Source organism: Glycine soja, chromosome 14 (genome assembly GCF_004193775.1).
Source record: "Glycine soja cultivar W05 chromosome 14, ASM419377v2, whole genome shotgun sequence".
Lineage (NCBI taxonomy): Eukaryota > Viridiplantae > Streptophyta > Magnoliopsida > Fabales > Fabaceae > Glycine > Glycine soja.
The window spans coordinates 8,497,240-8,516,518 of record NC_041015.1 but is presented as its reverse complement, the minus strand read 5'-3'; the positions used below and the strand labels follow the sequence as shown (position 1 = coordinate 8,516,518).

The window sequence follows — 19,279 nt, the reverse complement described above, 5'->3', positions numbered from 1 at the left end:
TATATTTCTAAGGTTTCAATACTAATAATAAATATGAATTTAAGAATGACATATATAATTATATTTTTTTTTATTGTTAGGCAGATGAGCCACATATTTATCCATCATAGTTTGATTCAATGTTAGAAAAAGAATTTCTCTACAAAGTGGAAATCAACACTGAAAAAAATTGGAACACTAAAATAGTCAAAGTGTTCGATGATAAAGATTTGATAGCTCGATTCAAAACTATTCATTCTATAGAGGCTTTGTGTGTTTTTATTATTATTAATTTATTTCAAACATAATATTTTCAGCTTTTGTAAAATAATTTAATTTCAATTATTTATATACTTTAATTTTATTGGAAAATTTCAAATTGACGTTGATTTCGTAAAGCTTGAAGCAAAAAAAGGACATATGAACTGAAGTTGATAACAACATTGATGCGGGTTTTTTATCTTATAAGTCAATATATCATTATTTTACACATGATTATATTGATATCTTAAGTTATATTCTTTATATTTGATATTTGATAATAGGCTAATTTGGATGTCATATATTATTATTAAAAAATTATTTTTTTACGACACATATTTTAAGGCGGTTTTTTAGAATGTCTTAGAATATGTTTTGGTTATATAACTACAATGGTATATGACACCAGTCAATGTAAGGCGCGATGACATTTTCGTAATTTTAATCCTTCATTCTACAACGGGTGTCATTAGCAAAACCGTCTTTGTTAATTTAGAAAAAAAATAAAAAATAAAAATTTGTACGTATAATATATATTTTTTGTTTTTGGCCAAAAATATTTCCTGTGGCCCCTGAAGCGAAGCTGAGATCGTCTCCTGTGCCGTACGTCCCGCCGTTCATTGACCCCTTTGGCAGTGCCGCCCCGCCGAAGTCAGCTAAACCCTAAACGAGAAGCCCGTGCCGCGCGCGCCCCGCCGTGGCCTTCCCCGCTGTGGAAGGTTTGTGGTACCTCTTTATAATTTTCGCTTTAACCTTGTACTGAGCTTGATGGTGTGTGGTATTTTTAAGACGATGCTCGAACGTGTATTGGTTGTTTGCTGTTAGTACTGAAGTTGGTTAATGTTTGCTTGTATTTTCATACCCAGCCCTAAATGTCTGTTTGGTTGTATTCAAGTTTCTAAAATTGAGTTTCAATATAGTGTCGACTTCTACCTCCTCTTAGAATTCCCCCCTTTCCCTTCTTTATATGTTGGAGTTGGTTCACCTGTGTTTACACCAACATCAATAAAATAGTGAGTCAACTTAAAGGCACATCATGATGAAGAAGCAGCCAAAGAACCTAAGATAAATGACATTGTATAAGCAGAAGACTATAGGGAATGACTTACCACTTTGAGATACCTGTGAATTATTTTCCTTATTAAACTCTTTAGTGTATTTATTAACTTAACATTCAATATTTAATAAAAATATTGACAAGACAATGTTGTAAATTATGATGGTATTTCTGTATTTACTCTAGGAATTAAAAAATGGCACAGGTGAATGTAACCTCATGGCATCTCTGATTGTGCACTTTAAGTATATTAATTGGTGCAAATCTGCCTCATCCACATATCCTTTGTTATCAAACTCCTTTCTCACCTCAGCTTGTGCCTTTTCCATCACCTTATAGGCTTCCTTACCATTTGTGACATCGACCATTCCTCAATAGAAGATGTTTCACCACCATCCTTCCATAAATCCTCCAAGGTTCTTCCCATATTTATTCCAATAAACATTGCGTAGAGATATTACAGTTTCACACACTTCCCTATTACAAAAGGCTAAAAGAAAAGGAACAATAATGATAGACATAAAGAAGGGAATACCATAGAACACATGTTATGAGTTCTCACAATGTGAGACAATTTATATGACTTGTTTCGAAACTTATTAAATTGAGTTGACTAATTAGAGGACATTATACTGCCCAACAAAAAGGGCAAGAGACTGTCAGTTGAGACTTGAGAAGGTTCTTTCCATTGAATTTTTCCTACCCTGAAATGTCATTTAGCTTAACCCATGCCTTATATGATAGATGGAGTATTTGTGAAGAAGGTATGATCACAAAATTCCATGAGGCCAGCATTCAAAATTTTCCATTCTGGTGTGGCTAATATGCTTCAATGCAATCATTTTCACAATCCAACAGTTGAGATTAGGCACCAGTCAATCCCCTCAGTTTTTTGAGGTCATTTGGTCTCTATATACAGCAAGTTTTGTAGTAGAAGGTTTGCATCTCAAACAAACAAACAGCATGGTGGCTCCATTTTCAGAGTATGAGTAGAAGCTGATAAGGGAAAAAGAAATGGCTTCCTCTATGATGTCCTCCCCAGCTGTTACCACCGTTAACCGGGGCAGCATGGTGGCTCCATTTTCTGGCCTCAAGTCTATGGCTGGCTTCCCAGTTAGAAAAACTAAGTATGACATTACCTCTATCGCAAGCAACACTGGAAGAGTACAATGCATCAACACACAATGCAAATAAAAGTTTATTAACTAACTATAACCCCTTATTACTAGGTATGGCCTCGGATTGGCAAGAAGAAGTTTGAGACTCCATCCTATCTGCCACCACTTACACGAGAGCAATTGTTAAAGGAAGATGGATGGATTCCTTGCTTGGAATTCGAGTTGGAGGTGAATTAATTAGTTTCAATGCAACTCTACATTGGTTTTGAATTTTGATGGTTTCATTTGGTGTGTGAGAGTGCCGAAAGGTTTTGTGTACCGTGAGAACCACCGATCACCTGGATACTATGATGGAAGCTACCAATGTTTGGGTGCACAGACTCAGCTCAGGTGTTGAAGGAGGTTCATGAGGCCAAAAACGGAGTGCTTATGTTAAAGGATATAAACTATCCAACAGTACAAAAGCAAAAGGCTAGAAATAAGAACACAAGTAGAAAAAGGTGCTCCCTAACTAATAACTGTAACCTTGAACTTAAGAATAAGCGTTCAATCCAATCCAATCCAACGTGAAGTAAATATGTTCAATTTATACTCCTGTTTCCATGTAGCTACTGAACTTTCAACACCAAATAACTCTTACAACTTCAGCATGTTCTTAATTAAAAACAAGTAGTTACTTGTCCAGTCTGCTACAATTTCATTGATATGCTAGCATTTAATTTGTTTGGGACATTTCTTCACTCCTTTCCGCAACATACAAATCATAATTGTAGTCTTGCAAGGACCACACGAATCCAAATTCAACATAAAGCCAAATACTTTGTTACTTACCAAAAACATTTTTTCTTGAACCATCAGAATCCCAATATTTGTTAGAATCTGATTATTGGCTGATAAATAATCTGAAGTCTACTTCTAATTCTTTTTTGAATTTGATTTCTCTCTTATTAGTAAACAGCATGATATGATGACGCTGTTGATTGAAGACTATAACTTTTATTACATATGATTAGAGGGTCCTAGAACCAATCATAGTGAGTCATGTTACTTATTATATCTTTCTCTCTAGCTATAAGGTGACTATATCCATATCCTGTTACTCAATATTGAGAGATCCAAATCCTTTCTTTTTTACTTGGAACTTGTAGCTGCTATCATGGATTACTAACTGGTTAATCATTTAGCTGTGTGGAGTTTGTGAGGTTTCATAGATAATAGTGTCTCGATCCGTGCATTTAACTTTGGATTAAATATTAAATAATGGGCCCATTTGATAGCAATATTTGTGGAAAAGACTGCAATAAGAAAATGAAACAGATAAGAAGTTTCGTTTAGCTAATTGACTTTTTTATGACTTAAGACTAATTTCTTTAGCTTATTTTCAAATTTAAAAATTGTGGTCAAGTTTATTAATATAAGTTTTGCGGACTGCAGTAAATCCGTCTCTGACTCAGTTAAGGTTATGTTCATGTGGTGAGTGCAAGCTAGCACAACCTGGTCCCGCAACTTAAAATTAAGAAAAATTAAAGCCCCAGTCAAACTTTTACTCATCAGCCAATTGCACTGCACCTGACACAAAATTCAAAAGAAATAAAGGACAATGAATGAAACTCTCAAACCGTAAACCCTATAGAGTCGTCGATGATGTTGCATGTTGAATACATGGTAAGCAGTGAAGTCTGTCAAGCAACAACAAGATCCAGACCAGACTTAAGTACAAGACCATGAATCAGCTGACCATTATCTAAATGCCCTAGATATGAGCTGTTTGTTATTCATAATTGTTATTCATAACTTGCTCTCTGCTGACTTTCATAATTTCCCTTTTCATTTTATTTGTGGCACTGTTGCATTAGTGTCTGCCTTTTTTCTTAGTTAGTTGGGAAAATTTTGTGTTTATATGCTTTCTAGCTAGATTCTTGGTTCATACATAGGATTCACCGTTGAGGTTGGGGGTCAAAATTTTGTGAACATTTAGCTGAATAGCAGGATGGTATGACACTTATTTCAGGTTATTGCGCATGAGGCTAAAATAGTGATGCTCTATTATTAATTTGTGGGTACAACTTGAGGAGAAAATTTTGTTTAGCTTGACTAGGACTCTCTAGGAGAAAGGGACAGGAGCTCAAATATTTAACGGTTGCTGATATGATTTTCAAACTGGAAAATAATATTGTATGATTGTGGATATCTGGCTATATGGTCCAATATTTTTGGTCTGTGTTTCTGTTAAATGGTTGGATATGAGCTGTCTGTCCTACTTGATTTACACACAAATTCCTTTTCCTAGGTTGGACGCTAAATAGTGTACTGAAACGACTGCTAATCCATTATTCATCACTGGTATTCTGTCTATCTCTAAATTCCACAACCTAGAGAAAAGGTATGTAATGTATCTTGAATTGATAAAGCATATCATTCTTGACACACATGGTCATATCACAATAAGCCAGTAACATATTATTAGCAACAACAGAAAAATAAAGTATGCAAATGACAAAAAACTGTTTGTATGTAAGACAAGAATAACATTTTAGATACATGAATCCCAAAGCTAAACATAATATAAGATAGCATTCCTCTCACATACAGAATCTACTGTAACACCAACAATGGATTGCAAATCCAACACATACATAGGTTGATGGGAACTGTTAATAAATGGTGACATGGTCAGCATTAGTTAGTTCACGATGTGGTGCGAATAGGGCAAACTTCAGTAATTTTAAGAGACGAAAAACATATTTTAACCTAAATAAAAAAGACCTAACGTAAAAGGGTGATATGATATAAATAAGTCGCGATGTGGATTGAATTGAGAACTTTTATTTTCTTTTGTTTTTTCAACAAAAGTAAATAACCAAAAGCCATTGGGGAAAATAAAAATACTCGATGTGGTGTTATTTTGTTGTATCCCCTCTCCAAGTCATTCATCACTTCTCACCTAACCTATTTCATCCCAAAACCACCCTTTACTTCTCCAAATTCCTCTTTCACATTGCACCACTATTCTCTTCCACTGCAACACACACAATCATGTTCTTCTTCTTCTGAATATTTAACCAAAAAGGTAGGTATTCCCTTCAATTCTCACTACACAACTTGCCCTAACCTTTGTTTTTTTTAGCTTTTACTCTTTCTTTTGATTGAATTGTGTAGCTGTTATTGCTCATAGCTCAAAATACTTATCAAAATCAAGTCTTTAACTGTTTATCTCAAAAGGGTATTGTTGTTTCAGGGTGTTCTGTTCTGTGCTTCAACAGTTTTACTGTTTTGAACATGTGATTGTTTCTGGAGAGTCTTCTAGATTGTTCTGTATATATAGCAAGGAAGGTTTTTGTGTTTTTTGGTTTTTGTGCCATTTTGGATATGGCTATAGTTGAATCCGTGGGGAAGATTCCTTTGCAAGACCCACCTGAGGAGGAGTTTTGTGCTGCTGACCTGACTTGGACCAAGTTTGGTAATGCTGAGCACCATGATGAGGTTGCCCTCATTCCCTATGACAGAGTTGATGCTTTTATAATTGGTGAATGTACTAATGTGGAGTGCCCGACTCGGTTTCATATCGAGAGAGGAAGGAAACGGACTATTGGAAGCTTGAAGGAGTACAAGGACGATGAGTATCTGGAGTACAGGCTGTAAGTTTCTGCCATGTCTATTTTGTCATTCAAAATGATTATTATCATGCTTATAGACATTTTATTCCTCTTTTTGTTATTGTAATGTAATCAGAAGATTGTTTGGCTTTTGTAGTATATGTTTAGCATTTTCTTGCTTGGTGTGTTTCTAGTTTATGTTTTTATAGAACATTGGAACTTGGCAGTGTGAAATCATATTTCTCTTGTTGAAAATTTGGTCCTTGTTAAGTTCCTTTATCTTAAACTTGTTCATAAGTTCAAATCATTTCCTTGTTGCTATCTGAAGTTTGAAACCAACAGCAGACTAGCAAATGAATGATTTAAAACTTAAGTGGTGATCTGCACAATTAGGTTTCTGATACTTATGTTGTGTAGTTGAACTTTGTTCTCTATGAAGGTACTGGTGCTCGTTTGGCCCTGAAAATTATGGGGAGGGAGGCGGTATATTACCTAGTCGAAGGTATCGACTTAATACTCGAAATCGTGCTGCTAGACCTCAATCAATGCGAGGTTGTACTTGTCATTTTGTTGTCAAACGTCTTTATGCTCAGCCATCACTGGCACTTATTGTATACAATGAGAGGCGTCATATTAACAAGTCTGGTTTTATCTGCCACGGACCACTTGATAGAGATGCCATTGGCCCAGGCGCCAAAAAAATTCCGTATATTTGCAATGAAATTCAGCAGCAAACTATGTCCATGATATATTTGGGCATCCCAGAAGAGAATATCTTGGAGAAACACATAGAAGGAATTCAGCGATATTGTGGTTCAGATGCAAAAGTCAGTAGCCTTGCTTCTCAGTATGTCCACAAGCTAGGGATGATTATCAAAAGGTCTACCCATGAGTTGGATCTAGATGATCAAGCTAGCATCCGCATGTGGATTGAACGCAATAGAAAGTCTGTATTTTTTCACCAGGATACTTCAGAGTCTGACCCTTTCATCTTGGGGATCCAAACAGAATGGCAGCTGCAACAAATGATTCGTTTTGGTCATCGAAGTGTTGTTGCAGCAGACTCTACGTTTGGTGTGAAGAGACTTAAAGTAATATTTGATTTTCAATCATCACTTTTAAGTTATGGTAGATCTAAAAGAAATACATTTATCTTGTTCGTATTGCAATATATTTTCAATCATCCTAACTTAGTTATCTTTTCATATTGGCAGTATCCCTTGTTCACACTACTTGTTTTTGATTCAAGACAACATGCACTTCCTGTCGCATGGGTCATTACACGTAGCTTTACAAAGCCCGATGTGTCTAAGTGGTTGAAAGCTTTAATTGATCGAGCTCGTAGTGTTGAGCCTGGATGGAAAGTCAGTGGATTTTTAATTGATGACGCTGCAGCTGAAATTGATCTTTTGAGGTAAGATTTATTGCTTTTGAAATGAGTTTGGTTAAAATTTTTATAGTGCTGCTGTTTAATTTTCTTACTTCTATTAATTATTTTTACAGAGATATATTTTGCTGTCCTGTCCTATTTTCACTATGGCGTGTTCGTAGATCATGGCTTAGGAATATTGTTAAGAAATGTAGTAACATTGAGATTCAGCGGGAGATTTTTAAGCGTCTTGGGAGAATAGTGTACAACATTTGGGGAGGTATTAATGCATCGCTTGCCTTGGAACAATTCTTGCTGGATTTTGTTGACCAAACTGCTTTCATGGAATATTTCAAAGTCATGTGGTTGCCCAAGCTTGGTTAGATCTTTCTCCTTTTCTCTCTTGCATGCACATAAAATGTCTGGTTTGACTGAAGGCATATTCACATGCATGCATGCAAGCCCAATATTACGAATGAAATGTTCCTTACCATTTTACTTCCGAAGTTATGGGTTAGTCAGTTTGTCATTGATTTGATATATTTACTCACTTTCTCCTTGCCCTTCCTTCTGTTCTGCAGAAATGTGGCTTTCAACGATGAGAAATTTTCCATTAGCAAGCCTGGAAGCTTCTGGAGCATTAGAAGCCTATCATGTTAAGCTGAAAGCCAAACTTTTTGATGATTCACATCTTGGAGCATTGCAAAGAGTAGATTGGTTAGTCCACAAGTTAACAACTGAGTTGCATTCAAGCTACTGGCTTGACCGGTATGCTGATGAAAGTGATTCTTTCCAGAATGTGAAGGAAAAATATATTGCTTCTACATCGTGGCATCGGGCACTTCAAATTCCGGACTATGCTGTTTCCTTGGATGATAAAGACCACCTCTTTGCCAAGGTTGTGAGCCAGAAAGACAGTAGCTTAACACATATAGTGTGGAATCCAGGATCTGAATTTGCATTCTGTGATTGTTCTTGGTCAATGCAAGGTAACCTTTGCAAGCATGTTGTCAAAGTAAACATGATTTGTGAAAATCTTAAAGGTTATCAACCATCCATGTCTTTCTGGTCTTTTGAAGAGGTTTTGATGGATCTATGGAAAAAGCCAGTGGATGATTCTTTTGCGTTGGATCTGTCATTGGCTTGGACCCATCAGATGCTAGATCAAATTCAAAAACAAGTTGAACTGAATAATTCTACTGATATTGGCACTGTAGTTAACAATATGCCACTGAAATGGGTTTCTAAGAAAGGCAGAACCTACATTGGCAAACCATCATCAAGTTTGGCTCTTCCTCATGGTAGCAGTAACACAAAAAGTGTGGTTGTGTATAATAAGAAGAATCGGAAACGGAAAAGATTATCACGATTAAGATGACCAATTTGGCTGGTACCAGTAGTCATCATGTTTGATCTAGAATGTTTGGTCAATGCAAACTGGAATTCATTTCAAAATATTCTTCAACTTTTTGAATATGTGGCACTCTAGTCCTGTTGCCTCTTGTCTTTGAGGTTGCAGCATCTACTAAAAGATCAGCATATGCTCTTACGCTGATCAGAGAACAGTTATTGCTGTAATTATATGAGAGCATGGTTGGTAGTTGGAGATCAAATGGAGGAAGCAAAGAACTTCTTGTGCGTATGTTTTGTTCAGCCTTTATACCTGGCAATACTTTTAGGTGATCACCTGGGAAGGGTTAGTTGTCAATTTTTCTTAGAAAGTGGAAGCAATTCCTGAACTTTTCAATTTTTATCAATTTCTCCTCACTTTCATAGTCAATAGTCATGCTAGCGTAATCATTTTTTTAAATTTTTTTTTTACATTGTACCATCTTTAGAATTTGAAGTCCTTTCAAGTACTCAGTTCATTGCAGAGGATAGATCATTCCATGGATCATGTCTTTTCTTTTAGTTTTTGGCTTTGATATTCTCGTTCTTTGATTTATATGTTATGTACATATACTATTTACTGACATTATTTGGAATAAGTTGCAAGGTATTAATATACTTTAATTAGTGAGAATTGAAACTTATTTTATTTGTTATTTAGTTGGCAATCTTCATAGAAAAGTAGTGGAATCGAATACATCAAGGAGCGAATACCTTGCTCTACTTGTAAAAGAAACAATTTGACTGCATTGTAAACATCTGTTTTGATACAATCAATTCTTGCTATGAAATTTGAGTAGCCTGGATGAGCTAAAACATCACTGATACAATCAATTGTTGCTATTAAAGTGAATGTGCAAATATTAGAGAATAAGGAAAAAAGACAAGGGTTGCTCTTTAATAATAAGACCAAGAATAATCTTGTGATTTTGGACAAATATATTTGTTAAGTCCTTTCTTCTTTTTCTAGTTAAATATTAAAATTGGACCAAACTATAAGGTTAAGAGACAACACTTTGAATTGTATAAAGTGAATATACTAAGCTGGTAAGGAAAATAACTGCAGAAGCAGAAAATTAGGTGAGTCTTATCTGATGATTACATTGTTTTGTTGAAAAGACAGTGGCATCAAAACCAACCGAAGTGGAACCATTCCCAAGAGGCTTCCTCTTCAAGCTATGACTTCCACAGGATCAACCATTCTTCCACCAAGTTGCCTTGGTGCTTGTTTACCCGAGTTGCCAAATTAGCTTCAGGACTAGGAGGCTTATATTCAGCAACAGCCAGCCTACGAGGCAAAGTAGTGGTAGCAGAATCACTCTTCACTAATCATTTGAGCTGTGAAACATGAAAAACTAGGTGAATTCGAACAGAGTCCGAAAGCTGAAGTTTATAGGTCACCTCTCCTACACGAGACAACACTTGAAAGGGTCCATAGTAGTGAGGGGACAACTTGGGAATGATCCTACGAACGACAAACTGTTGTCTATGTGGGCCAGTCTCCAAGAGTAAAAGTCACATGCCTCCTATGAGCATCAACATATTTCTTCACTGTCTGCTGAGCTCGGTGCAAATGAAATTTGGGTTGGCGAAGAGCCTCATCACGGTCCATGAGCATTGTTGCTACAATAACTACCCGAGTTTCCCCATTCAGGAAATGAAGTATAGTGGGAGGAGAGCGTCCATAAACAATCTCAAAGGGTGATTTTCCCAAATGATGGAGTATGGCTCAGTAATAAAATCAAGGGAGATATCATCCCAAATGATCTTTGGAATATGAATAGGTTGGAGCAAGCCTGTTGGGGCCGTGGCTTGATACTTATTGTATTGACACATCACATTGGCGTATGTACGCCATGATTGAGGCCCTCATTCCCTTCCCAAAGAAATAAGAAGCTAACCTCTTATATGTTTTAGTAAAACCTAAATGTCCCCCTGTAACAGTATCGTGATACTCAGCCAAAAGGAAAGGGATCAAAGCAAAAGAGTTAGGAAACATTAGGCGACCCTTGAAAAATATCAAACCATCCCGAAGAATGTTATGAGGAGTTGAATCTGGATTAGACTACAAGGCTTGGCTCAAACATAGTATCTCAGGGTCATTCTAAACCTCAGCTCTAATTTTGGGGAAATCAACCCAATAAGGTCTGATAGTGATGGCATTAATTTTAGGAGTGGGATGTTGGTAGGATAAGGCATCAACAACCTTGTCAGGATCGGGCTTGTATATGACCTTGATTTGGTATCCTATGAGCTTAGCCAACCAACATTGCTGGTCAGTTGTGGTAATGCACTGTTGAAGGAGATGCTTCAGACTCTGATGGTCCGTATAAACCTTAAAGCTCCTCCCTAAAAGGTAATGTTGCCAATAATGAATAGATAATGCCAAAGCCATAATTTCCTTCTCGTACACAAATTTTGACATAGTGCGGGGGGAAATAACCTTTTTGAAATAAGCGATAGGTTGCTTATCTTGCATCAAGACTGCTTCTAAGACATGACCAATATCATTGCACTTAATGAAGAATTCTTTAGTAAAATTTGACAGCACCAAAATCGAAAAAGAGGATAACGATTGCTTGAGGCATTCAAACACATTCACTTGAGCTGGTCCCCAAAAGAATCCTTCCTTCTTGGCGAGTTCGGTCAAAGGTTGGACTAACTTGCCATAGTCTTTAATGAAGTGTTGGTAGTACCCTGTGAGGCCCAAAAAGTCACACACATCATTCACATTGAGCAAGGTAGACCAATCCACCATAGCCTTAACATTGGAGGGATCTATCTCCACACTCTTCCCTGAAATCACATGCCGCAAAATAGTCAACAGAGGACAAACCAAAAGAACACATGCCCCATGAATTGATGGAAGGATAAAAGGATCAACACTTCATGGAGGTGGGAAATATGATATGACCAATTTGGATTATAAACTAGAATGTCATCATGGTGGATTGAAATGTTGAAAGGGCATTGACCAGCCCAAAGGGCATGCCCAAGTATTCATAGTGACCCTCATGGGTCCAAAATTCGATCTTATGGATATCCTCCTCATTCATCCTAATTTGGTGAAAACCAATCTTGAGCTCAATCTTAGAGAAGAATTAAGACCCATGTAACTCATCAAGTAACTCATTGATTGTTGGTATATGGTATTTATCAAGAATGATAACCTTGTTCAAAACCCAAAAGTCCATACACATGCACCATGAGTTGTCTTTCTTCTTAACTAATGACACTGGACTAAAGAAAGGGATCATCGAATGCCGAATTATTCCTTCAGACATCATTTCTCCCACTTGTCTTTCAATCTCATCCTTGTGATGATAGACATATTTGTAGGGTCTAATGCTGACTAGTTTGGAACCCGGAAACAATGTAATTGCATGGTCATGAGCACGCTGTGGAGACAACCCCTCTTTGACATCGAAAATAATGGCATGTTACTGTAAAACTTGTTTCAACTCAGAATCTTCAACAGGGGAAAGGACCCAGGAATGCAATTGATGACGTGTAACATCCTCTGTGGCCACCCCATGTAGGAAGCCTTGCAAGGCCAAAGAACAATGGATGTATTTAAAGTAATGACCATTCAACGTGATCATTTGGCCATTATCCTTGAAGCTAACGGTCTTCTTTTGCCAATCCATGGTTGTTTGTCCAAATTTCTCGAGCCACTCCGCCCAAGTTCAATATGTATGCGTTCATCATAATTGTGTAGCGACGCCACTTCACATGCAACTCTTTGCAAACTCCCTGAGACGAGCACATATTATCATTTGCCAAAACCAACAGAAAATGCCTTTGTTGGTGTGACCTCCAAACATGCAATAAAATTGTGACTCACACCATTATTAATAAGAAGGAGGATGTGATATTTGGCCAACTCCTCTTCCAACTTGATGGTTTTGGATTGTATGAACTCACTTGAATCCAAGGCATAATAATCCAAAACATGATAGGCCATGTTTTTAGCATCAAACTTTGGTTGATATTTAGGGCTGGTGGGTGATTCTGAGACAAGCACGACGTTGTCCGGTGGGTCTTTTCCTTCCTAAATCAGAAGGCGCAAATGGAAATCCGAACACACATGAATCAGACTCCAGTTACCCCCACATTTGAAACAAAGATCCTTATTTCTGCTATTCATTACCCCTACACTTGAAACAAAGATCCTTATTTCTGCTATTCATTAACTTCGGATAGGAAAAGTTACAGGTACTTGAACGTGAAGGGGTTGGGCTTGAGTGATAGGTTCCAGATCTGGGACCTCTATTTTGTGATCTTGTAGAGCCACTTGCAGAATGGGCCATTAACAGAGGAAAAAGGAGACCCCAGCTATGTGGGTCCGGATGGAGTGTAACGACGTTGCTGCATGTGTGGGTTGTCGCCAACTGGAAGTACCACCACGAGTGGTAACTCGATCCAATTTGCGCTCAATCAAATGAGTAATAAAGATTAGACGATGGCAATTGGGTGGTTCAAATGTGAAAACCACCAAGGAAGAGCCTTATGTGCTCTTCGGTCAGAGGGGATACTTGCGCAATCTCAAAAGCTCCCACATATTCATCAATGGTGGTTCTTTGGTGAAGCAGCTTGGGTAAAGAGAACGGATTGCCCAATTGATTGTAGTCGTAATGTTCTAACAGTGCACGTTTGAAAGTGGCCTAAGTCAAGTGAGGATCAGAGTCACTCAAAACCTTGAACCAATGCCATGTCATCTCGTTCATGGAGATATGAGCAAGCTGGATTTACAACTCTGGTGGGGTGTTGCGGACTAAGAAATAGGTTTCTGCCTTCGTGAGCCACCTTATCGAATATCGTGGGAATGGAGGAGGGTTTCGATGGAAGTAATTTTGGATTCAACATTATCAAGGTTTTGGGATGTCATGCAGGTTTGCATACATACGAATTAGAAACTCTCAACAAAAGCACCAATGATACAATTTGTATCATAGGTTCGTGCAGAAAACAAAGGAATAACATAGAAAGAGGAAGAATAGGCAAAGGAATGAGAGCAATGCTCCCCCTAATCAGAGAAAGGCTTTCTTGACTCCAATTTCAATTTCTAATTCTGACATGTCCTCTATAAATGATTTCCCAATCCTAATAAAATAGAAACTCTTCACACCTCATAACACTCATTCTCTCCCTCCTCTAACTGACTCTCCCCTAACAGATATTATTAGGTCCCATACTATTTAGGCCTTCATTGATATGTCACAAAAGGCCTATCCCACTTGGAAGATGAATTCTTATTCCTATCAGTTTTCCTCTGTTTTGGTAGCTATGTACTAAATTCCATGTAACAAGTTATTATAACTATTGTAATAAAAAGTCATGGTTGGGTGATACTTGATAGCAAAAAGGGTGAATGGGTATAAACGAGGCTAAACCCCATTATACATGTAAAATAAAAGAACAGTCAAAAGTGGGGAGTTCTCACACCTAACTCGAAAGAAGGATAATCTCTTATTATGTTTCATTTTTTTTTCTTCCATTCTACTTCCTGATATCCTTTGAACTCGAGATTCTCAGTTGTATATGGATCTAGTAAATTACCTCATGTTTGTTCGTTAATAAACTCCAGTGGATTCATGCAAATTCAACTAGCTTCCTTTCTATTATTGAACTGTAGTATAAGTATTAACGATAAGAGAAAATTATTCCTAAAGATATTTTTAGGCATCCACAATCATTTTGGTTTTCTTTTTTCATTAGCTTAATAGTATATACTCTTCTAAAAAAAAGCTTAATAGTATATACTACTTCCGTTTTATATATATTTGATATTTGATGTTTAAGGTTAATATGTACATAGATTAAAGAACATTTAATGCATGTAAAATATTCTTATATATACAGTAAAATATTATTATTTAATGTCCCATAACTTATAATAAATTATCATTGTGGCAATTGTTAAACAGTAGTATATTTGAAAAAATATAATTAATTAGACTCTGAATTTGTAAAACATCAATAACTTCAAAAAAGAAGGTTAAAATAGTGATAGATATGAATTAGTAGTAATCCATAACCAAACAAAATTCAAAACTATTTTCATTTATTTAATGCACGAGGTTACGTGTAATTGAACTAACATTGAGGAAGTTAAATAGACAATAGTTTGAGATGGCTAACTGTACATGGTTTCCAATTCTGGAGAGATGAAACTGTTGACAGCTTGAGTTTGAGCTTCAGAGGCAGAAAGTGAGACGAGTCTTTTCTTGATCTTGTCCAATGACTCCAATGTTGGTCAAAAGTTGTAGGACTAAGGGACACAAAGCCAAGATTTTGGCTGTTGTACACTGAGAAGACAGTGGCTTCTTCAAAACCAGTATTTAGACAAAAGTGGAACAAAGCCTTATGGAACACAAAGACATCACCTACTTTAAGAAACTTCTGGAAATACTGGTTTGGTGTCAACAAAACCAGACAACAACACACCTTTGGTAACAGATCATTTCAGTGGCCCGAGGATGATAGTGGAAGTTCACCAGGCCCTTCCCATCAAGGTCAGTTTTTCCAATGGAGAGGCCATGAGTATTCAGGCCATTGAACTCAGCAGCACTCACAATTTTCAAAGATGCACCAAAAATGTCTGTAAGGTCAGCTTTGCTTAGTTTTGTGGTCCTGAAATCTTGAGCTGCTACATTAACTGGATTTTTGCATTGTAGACCATTGATGAATATGATCTGCTTATTGGGTGGAACGGCTGGACAAGTGTCCTGAAGATTATCACAGTCTCTCAAGCAAACTTGGATATTGGAAAAGGCCACCAAGAACAACATAAAGAAAAAGTGAAAAAGGGTTTCATCTTGAATAAAATCTTCACTTGGTTATTATTTGTTGCACCTTACTATGTTGGCTGAAAAAATTATCCTGCTCAATTTATATATACTAATATGTGCCCAATTAAGTTCTTGATCTTGTGTCTCTATTAATGTGTCTTCCACAATCACCAACACCATCATCATCATCATTATTACTGCCTTCCCAGCAACCATCACCATTGACACCACAATTAGCACTATTATTACTACTATTGACACTATCACCACCTACATCATCATTGTTAACAGACAAAAACATAAGTTTATAGTGTCGTCAAGTAAAAAATCATTCTTTTCACATGTACCATGGATTTGACAAAGTAATTACTGCTAATTGAACAAAATAAATGAAAATTAAAATGAGAATTGAGTTGGAGAAAATCAAAGTTCAGAAATTAAATTAGAAAAAAGAGAAAGCAATTAAATAGTTGAAACTCAATTTATAAAAACTTCTAGGATTTGGGTTTTCCCATAATGGGTTCCAATTTTCTTAATTAACTAACCAATTTTTCTATTTTGTTCTCTATGAAGGAGAATTAACCTAAAATGATCCATGTTCTCTTTCAAGATACGAAGAGGTGTCTAATTGAATTTACCATACTTTCATAGTAACTATGTTCAATTAGACCCTTTACGATTGATGTTATTTTGTTGAATCCTAGAAAGATCAAACCTACTTTTGTGGTTCAAAACCTAAGTCTTTATAGGTTTCCAAAAATTAGGTTCACTTTTTAGTTCTTTCCAAAATTATCTAAAATTATGAAAAACATTGATAAATTGTTTCACATAAATAAATCAACAAGTATCGAGAAAGGAAAAAAAATAGAAACAAACAAAATTTATATCAAACCAAATGAGTTCCTAATTAAGGGCTAAGCCCTAATCCAAGAAAATAGGGTTCAAGTCACACATGGCCATGATAGAAACCTTAAAAGAAATTGAAAATGAGGAAAGACAAATCGAAAGAATCAAGAGGAAAATGATCTTTGATCCGAAGCTGTAGCAAGAGAGTTCAGTCTAGAGTGTGTATTCTCTCCTAAAAAGGTCTATTTTAAACCTAAAACTAGTAATGGATTAATGCCTAATAGAATATAAAACAATGTTGTTAATAACAGATGGCGGTTCATGGCGGAAAGCCAAAAATTTGCCATAAAAATATGACGGATGGCGTAGCGAAAAATGGCGGATGTCATGGCGGACAAAAAAAAAATATACATATATATAAACTCATTGAAATTGAAAAAAACAAAGGATTGCATTCAAATAAACTAAAAAAGTTTCATGAGTTCATACAATAATCAAGTACCAACACCAAATAAACTCATTAAAGAGTTGAAAATAAGAAAATGATAAAACCATAATGCAAAGTGCAAAGTGAAGGTTGAGACTCTAATCATCTTCTCCAATCCCAACATAATCATCTTCGTTATTATCATATGGTAATGGAGCATCTCCCTCTCCCTCTTCCCCATCAGACGCCTCAAAATTGACCATGATTTCTTCTTCTTCAGATTCAAGATTAATATTCTCCTCAAAATCTAGATCCTCATCATTTTCTTGGACTTCTTTTTGCTTCCTTGATGAAGATCCAACAACCATTGCATGTTTTTTAGAAGTTTGTGCAGCAACAACACTTGTTGTTTTTTGCTTTTTCCGCCTAGTATACATCCTATACTCTCCAACCCTCGAAGCCTGATACCAAATCATTTCCAACATCATTATCATCATCTTGATCCATCTCTCCCACAGGCCATTCATTGCACACATCAATATCATTAAGAGAAATTGGATTAATTTCATCTCTTGCATTATATCTTTGCCTTAATTGTTGGTTGTATTTGACAAACACCAAATCATGCAACCTCTTGTGCTCAAGCCTATTTCTTTTTTTGGAATGAATCTACAACATAACAAATAAATGTTGATTTCAATCTCAAATATACTCCAAATAAAACTTGATCATCAAAATTAAATAAAATTAAAAAGTATAGTTAGAGTTTTGTCACAATTACTTGCTCAAACACACTCCAATTTCTTTCACATCCTGAAGCACTGCAAGTCAAACTCAAAATTTAATAGCTAGCTTCTGCAAATTTGGAGTTTGTGACCCAAACATTCGCCACCAATATGCTGCAATACCAATTACCAACCAAGAGCATAACTTAGAATTCTGAATTATAAGTTATAACACTAATACATAAAAAAATAGTATAGTATTTGTATTTGTCATATGGTAAAAGTTTCTTACTAGGAGAATGGGTTTTCCTTTAAACCATTGCAAAGTCAGAACCAAAGTGTTTAGCACCAATCTTGTAAAGATGCAACTCGGTTAGAATTTTCTGTTGCACATCAAATTGTGGAATCAACTTCTTAATGCACTCAAACAAACCATTGGTGACCTCAAAATCAAACTCTAAGTCAGTGTTGTCATAAAAGAACTTTGGATTTAAAAAGTGGGCAACTGCATGCAATGGCCTATGAAGCTGACAATTCCATCTTAATGATTGCAAACACATCTTTGTACTTGCTTTCATTGTTGTTGAAAGACTTGATAATTATTTCTTTTGCCTTGTCCATTGCTTCATAAATATAGCCCATGGTTGGTTTCCTTTCACCATCCACGAGACGAAGCACTTTCACAAGTGGAGCCATGACTTTAAGAGTGTAAACCACACTATTCCAAAAAGAAGGCATGAGCACTACCTTTGCAACTTCTTTTCCCTTAGGCTCCTTAGATAGCTTGTTCAAGGTCCATTCATCAGAAGTAAACATCTTTCTAATATTGGCTTTCTCTTTGTGGAGCCTTTCCAAGGTTAGATAAGAAGTGGCAAATCTAGTAATAGCATGTCTCACCAATTCCCTCTTGTTTGTAAAATTTCTCAACAAACTTAAGGTACTAGAATGGGCATAGATAAACCCAACTAGATTATTGCCCTTCTAATTGTCTTCCTTATCAAGGGAAGCTTCCCAATATCTTCAAGCATCAAATCAATACAGTGAGCTGCATAAGGAGTCCAATAAATATGTTTCCTTTTCTCCCCCAACAACTTACCCGCTAAAACATAATTGCTCTCATTATCAGTTACAATTTGAACAACATTCTCTTCTCCAACTTCCTCCACAATGGCATCAAGCAACTCAAAAAGTTTTCCACCTATCTTTACAAAATCAGAGCCATCAACAGATTTCAAAAACATGGTACCAGCTTGAGAGTTAATCAAAAAATTAATGATGCATCTTTGTTTCCGATCAGTCCATGCATAGGACATAATAGTACAACCATACTTGACCCATTGCTCCCTGTGGCCTTTCATCAAATTTTCAGTATATTCAACTTCCTTCTTCAGGAGTGGAACTCTGATGTCATGATCGCTAGGAATGGGAAAATGTGACCCATATTGACCAATGGCTACAACCATATTCTCAAAGTTTTTCAATTTAATGAGGTTGAATGACAAACCTGCTTGGTACCAAAAGCGAGCAATATGTTGATGCACCTTCAATACTTTATTCTTATCCATTGACTCTCTTATGTTCATTTGCCTCAACATCTCCATTTTTCTTCGATTGATTGCATTTTCTAGATTCTTACAAAATTTGTCCATTGGTCCTTTTTTAGTCCCACACTTTGTCTTTGCACTTGCAGCAACATTACAACAGCTTGCAAACTCATCTTC

The 19,279-nt window shown here is 36.3% G+C and overlaps 2 protein-coding genes and 1 pseudogene across 4 annotated transcripts; 2 read left to right on the top strand and 1 right to left on the bottom strand.

Annotated features, from left to right (window-relative positions):
• The first annotated feature begins 791 nt into the window (after positions 1–791).
• LOC114385163 lies at positions 792–9,413 on the top strand. Of its 3 annotated transcripts, XM_028345164.1 has the most exons (7): positions 792–959; positions 4,706–4,798; positions 5,654–6,053; positions 6,451–7,102; positions 7,226–7,425; positions 7,515–7,759; positions 7,962–9,413. In XM_028345164.1, the coding sequence occupies exons 3-7, from the start codon at positions 5,785–5,787 to the stop codon at positions 8,756–8,758; spliced, it is 2,163 nt and encodes a 720-aa protein (XP_028200965.1). In that variant the 5' UTR covers positions 792–959; positions 4,706–4,798; positions 5,654–5,784; the 3' UTR covers positions 8,759–9,413. The 3 variants fall into 3 exon arrangements, with proteins under 3 accessions (XP_028200965.1, XP_028200966.1, XP_028200967.1); XM_028345165.1 differs by lacking the exon at positions 4,706–4,798; XM_028345166.1 differs by lacking the exon at positions 7,962–9,413 and having other exon boundaries at positions 7,515–7,764.
• On the top strand, positions 2,312–2,652 carry LOC114385301 (ribulose bisphosphate carboxylase small chain 1, chloroplastic-like). Its single transcript, XM_028345315.1, has 2 exons — positions 2,312–2,410; positions 2,527–2,652. The coding sequence occupies exons 1-2, from the start codon at positions 2,312–2,314 to the stop codon at positions 2,650–2,652; spliced, it is 225 nt and encodes a 74-aa protein (XP_028201116.1).
• A 5,487-nt stretch (positions 9,414–14,900) lies between the features above and the next one.
• Positions 14,901–15,711, bottom strand: LOC114384271 (annotated as a pseudogene).
• Positions 15,712–19,279: the final 3,568 nt, after the last annotated feature.

What these genes read in the sequence shown, in the direction of transcription:
- LOC114385163 (XM_028345165.1), top strand. Translation starts at nt 5,785, where the DNA reads ATGGCTATAGTTGAATCCGTGGGGAAGATTCCTTTGCAAGACCCACCT. An exon ending in GAGTATCTGGAGTACAGGCT is followed by an intron (nt 6,054 to 6,450) that starts GTAAGTTTCTGC and finishes TTCTCTATGAAG; the next exon opens with GTACTGGTGCTCGTTTGGCC. An exon ending in GCTGAAATTGATCTTTTGAG is followed by an intron (nt 7,426 to 7,514) that starts GTAAGATTTATT and finishes TTATTTTTACAG; the next exon opens with AGATATATTTTGCTGTCCTG.
- LOC114385301 (XM_028345315.1), top strand. Translation starts at nt 2,312, where the DNA reads ATGGCTTCCTCTATGATGTCCTCCCCAGCTGTTACCACCGTTAACCGG. An exon ending in AGTCTATGGCTGGCTTCCCA is followed by an intron (nt 2,411 to 2,526) that starts GTTAGAAAAACT and finishes CCTTATTACTAG; the next exon opens with GTATGGCCTCGGATTGGCAA.